The following is a 10,797-nucleotide window of genomic DNA, read 5'->3' as shown; positions in this document are numbered from 1 at the left end:
CTCCATAGATTTGTAATTGTTGTTCCTACCCTCCTTGGGTAATTTAGGCGATGGTGTAGCCAAAAAGAATGGTGGTTTACGCTTCTATGCTTCTTGTAAGTTGTAATAGAAGTGTGTCATCACCTGTTGGAGCCTGAGGGAGTTTCGCTACAGAACACCGAGCTCCTGGTCTCTTCTTGTTCGGATTTTATAGCATTATTATGAAATGTATAATTTGATTCGGGAGGGAGTTACTACTGAGTTTCTGTTTTTCTTCACCTTTGTGGTGATAAAATACAAGTGGTGAAAGTGGAACGATTTAACGATTTATTTTTACTTCGCTAAAAGGTGTTCCTCCCAATGTTCCTCCTCAGATTTACCAATCATTTTTTTGGGGGGGAAAGGCTGTCATATGTATATCTCTTTGTCAAGTTACTTCATGTAACCCTCCCCCCCCAACCGTAAACACCATCATTGTACTTGGACCTGATGAGTTCCGGTGAATCATCCTGGCCTTATGGGGAGTGCCTGAACGAAGCCAGCCAGCGCTGCAGAGCTGCTCTCAAGGAAAGTGAGTGATTGGACGGCTATTTGTTTGCTTTGTCTCTTTTCCTCCGTTGGACTCTGGCTCAGACTGATCAGAATTTAATGCAACGGCGCTGTGTGCGAAAAGTGGGTCAGGAGGAAGTTTAGCAAACTTGGCTTGATAGTTGTTGACTTTCGGTGGAGTGTCTCACTGCAGAGGGAATGTTTTGGGGGAAGCTGGTGTTGGTGAAAGGAAGTGAGATTTTTAAAGGTCACAAGTTGCTACAGAACTGTGAAAAGGGTGTTGAACTGAAAGTTTTGTTGCTTCGTTTTTGTGTTTTGCCGTTTTGTGTCTGCCTCAAGCTCAGACCTTACTGACGAGGTGTCACTCTTTGACCTGCTTGCAGATCAAATGTCGTATCCAGTGAGTCCACTGCACCTCGGAATGTTGGGAATTTCCCAAAATGTGGATGAGATTAGGGGTGTAGTGACGAATATAAGATTAAAAAAAAAAAACGTTTTTGCGCCAGTCAAGAGGCATTCAAAGACAGCTCTCACTGTAGGTCATCCATTTCCTTTGGGAAAGCTCTGACATTTAAAAAGATGCAAAGAATTTAAAGCCTGGGGAATAAGACTCCAACAGGTAAATCCAAAGCAGATTATCATCCAAATATGTCAATTGAATTTCGTAAAAGAAAAAAAAGAAAAAACAACTTCTTCCTGGTGTAGACACTAAAACCACCACAAAAATCTGATCAAATAAAATTGTAAACTTGGCATTTTCTAACTAATCAACCATGTCTTGGTGTCATGTTGACTCAGGGTGATCCTGATTATTGAAAATGTTGAGCACCATGTATTTAGGCTCAGCCTGTACAGTTTATGGTGGTTCCATCCCCCTTCTCATCCTGTATGTCGAAGTTCCCTTGGGCACTAAACTGTAGAGGTTCAGTAAAGTGCTTGTCAGCTGTCACAATTAGTGTGTGCGTGTGTGTGTGTTAATGTGACTAATAGTGTGCAGCCATTGGAGACTTCCAAAGCGGTGAAAATGCACCGCACTGATATGAACTTGCATTTGAAGTTCATATCTTGCAGGCAGTATCACACCTGTCTCTGAATGCTTGTTCACTTAATGGACTAATCCCTAATAGAGCACTGAAATAATCTGTACCTCAGTTTAAAATCCCCCAGCTTTATGCGAAGGTAAAAAGGTGTCTGACTTGTATACCGTTGTGTAAATTTACACAGACTAATCTCTCACAGCCCGTGTACACTGTCGGCAAGCTATTAAATCCACTGTAGATTTAATACAGAAGATGTGGTGGACTTGTCGGCGGGTGTTTGTAACACTATGGTCCGAACACGGATTTTAACAGAGTGGTGAATATTGAATTCACTGCCAAACACTCAACGATAAAGAAAGGGTTGAATTATTACATCTCTCATTGTGTCGGTAAACACCAAGCATTCTCATGTTTGAGTTTTCGGGGGAATTTATGGATGACATTAGTTTGTAGAAGCGCCTTTCGTCAAGACTATATGTTACTCGTCCAATAAGAAGCAGATGGCGTTGACTCACACCAATGAGTGTGCTCAGCATTATTCTGTGTAACAGCATGCTGGAACAGGGCTGGCTGAAGATGCTTTATCGCACTGTGAGTCGTCAAAGCATCTGGACAATGACATTTTTGATCAAGTATTTGCTTATAAACCACAGACAATGTACGTCTTGCAGCACTTTACTTTAACATTCATTTTTGAAAAGCCACTTTTTCATTGGTGACAATTGGGCCCGTGCTGGAAAGAGCTTGATTATCTGTAAGTCTTTCGATTGGTTGTGCACATTATTAACTTCTGATTATTCCTGATCGCTGCCTGCAATTACTATCAGACATGCGGCGTAAAGTACAACTAGGAGTTCAATGTGGGCTTTACTCTCGGGACTGCTGTTTACGTCCCATAATGCGAAATCATGTTGATAAGATGTGTTTGGCAACTCCACAAACTGTTTCCTTTCCTCAACTCCTCTTCCGTTTGTCTTTTTTCCCCCCACAGGCTCTGCAGCCTCACACTGAAAAAGCTGGTCGTCCTTAAAGAGCTGGATAAAGAACTGAACTCCCTGTCGATAGCTGTCAAAATACAGGTGGGTGGGCCAAATCTCCCAGGAGTGATTGGAAAAACAAGCCCAGTTTGCAAGACATTTGATAGCAGCGTGTCACAGTCTGCGGTCTGTGTCCTACTCTTTCTCCACTCTTTGCTGTGCACCGTTGGACGTAATCACAAAGCATAGACGGTGATAAGACATGCGATTAATCCTGCCAGTTGACCAAAACCTCCTTAACTGCACAGGAAGCTGCAGTGACTCGCGTCTACTCAGGTGCTTTAAATGGCGGAGCAGCATTATTACCACAATAAGCAGGAGAATTAGCACTTTAAGAAGGATTTTGATCGCTTGCACACGTGTGTGTTGCCTGATGTCACGTCTGTTATTTCATATTCTAATTAAACATTTTGTATAGTGACTATACTGTATTTGATTGTAACGTAAATATTAAAAGCACTTTGTTGTTATGACATGTATTTTCCCAGTGCACACAAATCTCAAGTGCACGATACTTAAGTTATTAAACTAAATGTATAACTTGCTGTTTTGCCATTACAGTTTACAATAGCCAGGAAATTATTCACATATTTTTTGTTTCTGCTTTGCAGTGTTATAAACAAACATTTACATAATGCATATCAAGGGTTAGTATGAACTTCAACTGTGTGTTGATTCAGGGAAATGTAATTTTATTCCTCCACTGGCTTTTTTTTCTCATGAATTAAAGAGAATAAATCGTTTTAGAATACAAAGCATCTCCGGATGCCAAGATTTTTCCTGTTGCTGCCATCCCCTACGAATCCCTAATAGGGAGCCACGCCCAACACTTTGACAACAACTGATGAATGTTAATTTGCAAGAATGGATCGATTCTGCCCATGAATAATGTGTATGCACACTTTCGGTGCTTTAGAAGGAATTTATTGATATTGAAAGATTTGTGTTTTTGACAATGTAGCCTGGAACATTAGTTAAATAGTATACTAAAAGGCAACAGTCAATGATTTACACAATGAACAATATATTTATTTCAAATGGCATTTTACCTCAAGGATGCTACTTCATTGTTTGCTATATTTTAGATGCACGGAACTAAAATATCACGTACCAGTAGTCAACCTTTTATAAAAATGTTCTTTCAGTTTGTAGGATTTCAAAACGAAACCCTCATATAGCTACTGAAATGCAGGTAGATCATGTAACAATTTAGCAACATTTCATTCATTCCTTTGTTCATGTCCGCCAAAAGCCAGTGAGGACAGTCCCAAATTCATTCTGCAGCTTAACTATGACCACAGACAGTGGTAGTCTGGTAGAACGCTATAGTCAGAGACGAGAAGAACAAGAGGCGCTGTTACAGACGGTCTGGCTCTCACACAACCCTGAACTCAACATCATGTCGTCAGTGTACGGTTACATAAACAGCCAGATGCAACCAAGTACTCAATCCCCCCCCCCCCCCCCCCCCCCCCCCCCTTGGAGAAACTGCAGCGAGTGTTACATTTTGCAAAATGTCCCAATAAATATTTAAAAATGCAATCATTATCATGAAAGCTGACAACCCTGGTGCCAGTCCCACATATGTGGTTTATACCATATCCCAACTGTAACAGTCGGATCATAGAGTCGTCTAACACAGAGCGGCAGAGTGAAGAAATCAAGATTTGAGCCTGCAGTCAGACTTTGTAGTCTAAAAAGATTAACTCGGCTGTAAGACCTAGAGTGCTTGTAAAGATGATAGCTGTCTATTTTTGATCCAGTCAGTTCAGAGTGAACCAGAGACCAAGGAAGAGTCCCCAAGTAGTATACACAGACGAACTATATGGCCCCGTGACAAATTCCCCTTTTCAGATTGGTTTCAGATTTGTGTGTTTTTGCAAGTTTTTACCTAAAAAAAAAAAAAAAAAAAGGCAAATCTAAATACAAGTACCGTAATCTGTTTTCACTTCAGCTTTTCATTTAAATGTCTTTCCCATGCAGGAATGTTTTCCGTAACTTTATTGACACAGTTTGTTTACCGGAGGTTTTTGTTTTTGACATAATTTATCCAAATGTAGTTAGAGCAAATCTGGTAAACACAAAGTTTTCAGACATATTAGGTTACCCCTCCCAAAAAAACAAAACAAAAAACCGCTTCCACCTCCCGAGCAAGAAATTGCTCTAGCAGAGGGCTGCCTGCTAGAAAATCTCTGTTTTGTTCCAAGTGTGGACAATTTCTGCACAATTCCACACCTCAATGCATCTCAGGTTTTACATTAGATATCACAACACATTAATGTTGGAGACATTAGCAATATCAAGGAAGCAGCTTTGTCTGTGGACCCTCCATTCTTGTGTATGTGGTGTGGCAGCTGCTCCGTGCGGATGTCCACAGATGTTGTGAGCAGAGCCAAATGTTCACATTTGTTGAACTTTCACCTACACTTTGGCTGTCGGCCACTGCCTGAACTGAGAAATGGATGGAAAACTTACACATATCACATGTGACTATCAGTGCAAAGATGACACACAGTTACAATGGAGATGAGCCACAGCAATGTAGCTTTTTTTTTTTTTTAAGTAACAGAAATAAGCAACAAGTGAGTTGTACAGAAGGCAGGAGAACAAGAGGCTTTCTCTTGTTGTTTTCAACACTTCAAAAGCTCCGTTGTTTTTTTAAAAATTATTATTATTTCATTATTGGGCTCACTAATTGGACGTATTGTACACGCCTCTCATTGGGAGGTATAATTGAAATATTACGCAATAGCAACACCTTCTATTTGAAGAGAAACAAATCATCCTCCTTTTACTGTCGTCCTTAAGGAGTAAGCAACCAAGCAAGTGTGAATTTATCCATGAGCTCCGCCGTCTCCAGAGCGTGAAATCTCTCCATTTCTGCTGAGCCGCCCTGAGGACGGCTGAGAAAAAAAAAAAAACTGTTCGCTGCCGCTCCGGAACTGGAGCATTAAATGCAATTTCCAGCAAGTTTGGTTAGGAAGAACAGAGACACTGAGGGGATAAAGAGACAGTTGGCGGAGATGACGGAGAAAGAGGAGGGCTTTTGTTTTGAGGCGGTGAATGACAAAGCCTCATTACAACATGTCATCAGTTTTGTTTTGTTTTTTTTTCCGGACCCTCTTTCACTGTCCCTGGGCCCCATCGGGTCACGAGCGTGCACACATAACCCTGGTAATGGCTAACCATTTGGATGCTCTCCCAAAACCGCAGCAGCGGGGATGATGAGATTGCACTTTGCTAGCAGAGGGCTCTGCGTTCCCTTGGAGATCATCTTCTGTCTTCACCCTGGAGACCGCAGGATCACTTCAAGAAGCTCCAGCCTGCTCAAACCAGCCTCGCTTAAACCCGCTGCACTTTACTCTTCGATACAGTATGCTACGACGTGTGCATAACACGATTACACCTTTTGCCCACTGTCATTTATGTGTGCAGCTGCCCGAGGCTGCAGCCATACCTTAATGTCAGTCGGATTATGATGGAAACGGCGTGTAATTCTCATTTCAGTGCAAGCTGCTGACCAAAGCACTTCCATTTGTACCACGCTTCAGACACACGCAGCAACATAATGGGCTCATATCTATCAGTGTGTGTTTAGTGAGAGCATAATGAAAGCCTGGAGAGCTCTTTTAATACAGTTGCGTTTTTGTCCACAACACATCATTTTGTGTCTTGAATAACAGGCTGGAGAAGAAGTGTAAAGTTGAATTTGTTTTCCCGCCGACTTCGAGAGTTTGATGTTGAGGGGCTGTAATCACCCCCCCCGCCCCCCCATCTGGCCCCACAGAGACAGTAGAAACTCCTATAGCCTGGGAGTGATGATGAGAGAAAGGAGGGCCAAAGGACATTCAGTGCAAGCTTTCCCTGCCACGGCGCTGTATTGCTAATGCATGTCATGCAGTTTCAGTGTGCTTGGCTTTTGTGCCCTGATTCATTGTGCTCGTCGCCGAGCATGAGTAAAGAGAACATACAAGGCCTCTTTGTGGAGCGCAAAGTAGCGACAAGGTCAGACTATGGCGGAGATTTTGCCTCTTTTTTTCTCTCTCTCTCTCTTTGTATACAAAACAAGAGCTGCAGCTTCTGTGAAGGTTACTGTCAATGTTTCCTTTACTGTAGCACATTGACCCATCAGGTTTGATGGGGAACTGCTTATTACAACTGAAGTATTATGTTACGATTGCTTTCCATTCTCTAATACTTCCTGTTTTTGCTGTGGGTACTTTTCATCCTTGTCATCCTTGAACGCTAGAATATGTTTTTCGAGTGTTTTTTGCTCTCGGTGTCTATAATTTTTCGTTTTTCACAGACTGAGCTGAGTGCATTTTATCTTTTAAATTTTGTCTCTGGAAAGCGGCACTAGCTGACTTTAACTATTATATTCTGTTAATTGTGTCAAATAAGTTTTATAAGTTTTTTATATGCTGCAGACCTCTTGGCCAGGTCACCTTTGTAAAAGAAATCTTGATCTCGATGGGTTTTATTTATCTGGTTAAATAAAGGTTAAGTTGAATAAATGAAAATGAGTGCAGATTTTGCAGCCTGAAAACACTTTATAGTGATGAACAATGAACTCAAAATTCAGCCATTTTGCATTTATTTGTTCTTTTCTTCTTCTTTTGTTTTTCTAAAATACCAAGGGTTTCCGCACCATTGATGTCGGGTGGCTGTAGAACTTCCAATCTCATAGTTGGTGGTTTAATTCCCGTCATGTGTCCATGTGTCCTTAGGCAATACAGTGTGTGCGACTTCTATGGCATTTATCACCTGTGATGCATGAATAGCTTCTATTATTGGCTGAAAAATCTGTGGGTTTTATATATAAAAAAAAAAAAATAATAGTCCACCTCGTTTGTGAGTTTCTGACATTTCAAAGATCTGAACAGATAAAATAAGATAATCGGCATGCTAATTTGATCATGATCATCGTTAATTGCTGTCCTAGTTATCTAAATGCATTACCAACGTGGACAAATGGCCATTGTTTTGTTGCAGGGTTGTTGTTTTTTTTATGGCCTCGGTTAGAGCACCAATTATTTTCTTCTGCTTATTTGCAACTGACCAAAAATAATCATCAAAAGAGAATCCCCCTACGCCTCTAGGACCACACAGTGTGGGCTGAATGATGCTTCGAGCTTTAGAGTTCATTGACCACGTGACCTGAGGATTTTTTTTTTTTTTTTGCAACGTAATATGAGTCCGCTGGCATCCTGTGATGATTCCTGAGCCCACACACCCATTTTATTTGCTATCTGTTACATGATTTGGCAGCTCAGATGACGTTAGGATCTGATGTCGTGCTGCTCGTCATTTCCAGCTTCTCCCTGGGGTGTTAAGCCAGATACGGGATAGCTATATTTCAACACGCTGCTCACCAAGTCTGACCAAATTCTCTTGGCAGGTACAGCTGATACCTGAACTGAGTTTTGACAACACATACTTTTTTATATATATATATATATATCTGTCATCTGTTTATGATCTTCCAAATGCAGCCTATTATGTAACGGGTGTCTGTCGGGGAGGGGGTTTGTGTCCTTACAGTCACAATTAAGTTCAGTGTTTTGAGCTGGAAAAGGCGTTTGTTCGAAGAGTTCAGCTCATCTGACAAACCAACATAACAGACTTTAAACCAGACCATGTAAGAACAACACATTAAGGGCTAAGACGGGTCCTTTGAGGACACTGTGTGTTGGCGCCCTTATATTTTGGAGAGACTGCCACAGCGGTGACATTGAAATCACTGTCTTGTTCAGTCACAACATCTTTCTGCCAGGTCTCAGAATACATAACTCTCCCCGAGAATAGCAGGCGCTATATAATAAAACTAAGTTTAGTTGCGAGCAGCAGCTTGATACAGTGACTGGGCAATTCCAGGAGGAATCCTTGGCAACAGCATGCAGACCAGCTATGTAACCTACGAGAAGTTGTTTCAGAAAATATCCTCTTGCACAGAAATTCTGCAACTCTGCTACAGACGAGACCTGTCGTCCCACTGGATTAGCTTTTTTTTTTTTGATTGAAATAAAGCCAATATAAGGATTCCTGCTTTTTATACAGTATGTAAGAATGAGGTCCGTGCCATGACACGTCACACAACATTGTCTGTGTCTCATTCCGTCGTGCCAGTTCTTCTTTTTATACAAGCATAAATACAGCTACATGACTGCTGCTTAGACGGTCGTCCACCCCCATTATGGTTTGCATACTCTTGAGGCGGCGTGACAAGGTAGAACGTCCATCACTGCGATCCCGCCTTGAATCGGCTGTGTAAAAAGGGGCTTAAAATGCTAAAGAAAGCTGGCTTGTGATCAGCTTGAAGTGGATTACATCCTTCAACCTCAGTTTTTTTTTTTTTTAAATCACTTATTCCCATAGCAGAGTTCTCTTGGAAGCAGGGAAAGAGGGGAGGGACTGCTTGTACTGGGCTTCCTCAAGGTGTGAATCAGCCTCGATGTGTGAATTGTGAAGCAGGCTGGGACTGAAATAGGGCTCGTACGCCGTGTCGCCGGATATTCACTTGAGAAGCAGCACAAGATGTGCGTGTGTTCGAAGGTTTCACTCCACTTGGAGCATATTGATTTTGCAGCACCCTCACTCCTCTTGATGTTATGCCATTTTACATCCACAACGATGAAACATTTTATTAAAAAAAAAAAAAAAAGCAACATTCATGTATGTCACTAGCTTGAAATTGACCCCAAAACTGAAGCCCATTTAATTATTTAACTCACATTTTAAAACCTCTAGCCTTCCTGAAAATAACTGTTATTGCCGCTTTTAATATAGCTCCTGCCCATACATTGAATGCATGATATTGACATTTATATTGATCGCACAGTTGGAAGATCAGCCACATTGATTTTACATCAGGCACTCTCCAGGCGGAAGTGTATGTTTCTGTGAAAATCCCATGAAGCTGCTTGGTACAAAATGTGTCGGTAGAACTAATGTTTTTTCTACATTTATGCTAAACAGAAGTGAGTCAGCGAACAAATCGTCACATTGAAAGACACTCTGATCATTATAGCACAGATGCTTGTCTATATCGCCCTGCTATAGCTGAGACTAGTGTAGATTGATGATAAAATAATATGAATATCAAGTGATACATCAACTATTCGGTATATTTAGTAAAACTGCAGAAATTGCGAGGGCATTTCCGTTTGGTAGATCATTTTTTGCTGTAAACATGCGTCTTGACAGTGATTTTATTTTTGTCCATTAGAAAGACTTTTTTATTTCCCTTTTCAAATGTTTGGATTTGATACATATTTGTAAAGAACATGGATTGGTTGGATGAGCAACAAAGCTGAGTATGTGAGTTTCAGCCATGGGAAAAAAAGTGACCAAATGTTCTCTGCTAATTGTGTTTTCCTAATTTTTTTTGTGTTGCTTGCAGGGTTCTAAGCGTCTTCTGAGATCAAACGAGTATGTCCTCCCACCCAGTGGACTGATGGAGACAGATCTGGAGCTCACATTCTCACTACAGGCAAGCGCCTTTTCACTCCGCTGTGACTTCTCACACTGGCATAGCAGCAGCTACTTGACAGGAAAGACTGTGTTGAAGCCTTCTACCACCCCAGTGCCCCCTCTTTACTGCTGCTAATTCTTGTTCCTCAGTTTTAAACAGGACTGGGGAATTAATTTTACCCAGATGCCACATAAAAAAAATTTAACTACTAATGGGGCCAAGCCATAATTTAATTCCAGCTCAGCTTCATGTAAAAATATCTTATTAGAAAGCAGTTTGCGAGTGGTTGTGGTGGGTTTTTTTTTTTCTCGCGATCAATTCCCGACATGAGCGTACAGCTTTGCCTTAGATTTCCGTGAATATGTATTTAGATGTCCCATGTCTCAATAAAAAAAAACAAAAAAACAATTGCAGTTCATCTATCATGAAATATATGGCTTTTCCCACAATCCCCAAATTGTTGTGGTTTCATCGGATACAAAAAAATGTTGCATTGATCCATTATTAGTCATTGACCACCAGCAGTATTTAAGGACAACCACAGGCCTTACTATGACCAGCTCTGATCTAAATGAACCAGCAGGGTTAGAAGTAGCACCCAGTGAAATATTGGATATGTTTCATACTTATAAGTATTTCTGAACTGCAATGCTCTGCAAGTTGTTATATACTGTACTGAAGAGAGAGTGTTGTGTGTGCTGCTGTTATCATCACAGAAGCA

General features: G+C 41.1%; 1 protein-coding gene across 3 annotated transcripts in view; it reads left to right on the top strand.

The window, feature by feature from the left end:
- LOC308138570 (phosphofurin acidic cluster sorting protein 2) overlaps nt 1–10,797 on the top strand; it is a 49,449-nt gene that overhangs the window by 15,496 nt on the left and 23,156 nt on the right. For all 3 annotated transcript variants that reach the window (XM_080507747.1, XM_080507746.1, XM_080507748.1), the window contains exons 2-3: nt 2,560–2,647; nt 10,005–10,094. In XM_080507747.1, the coding sequence (XP_080363873.1) occupies nt 2,560–2,647; nt 10,005–10,094 (178 nt within the window). The remainder of the gene's footprint in view (nt 1–2,559; nt 2,648–10,004; nt 10,095–10,797) is intronic.

Source organism: Blennius ocellaris (assembly GCF_963422515.1).
Source record: "Blennius ocellaris genome assembly, chromosome: 13".
Lineage (NCBI taxonomy): Eukaryota > Metazoa > Chordata > Actinopteri > Blenniiformes > Blenniidae > Blennius > Blennius ocellaris.
This window is presented reverse-complemented; position numbering and strand designations above follow the sequence as displayed.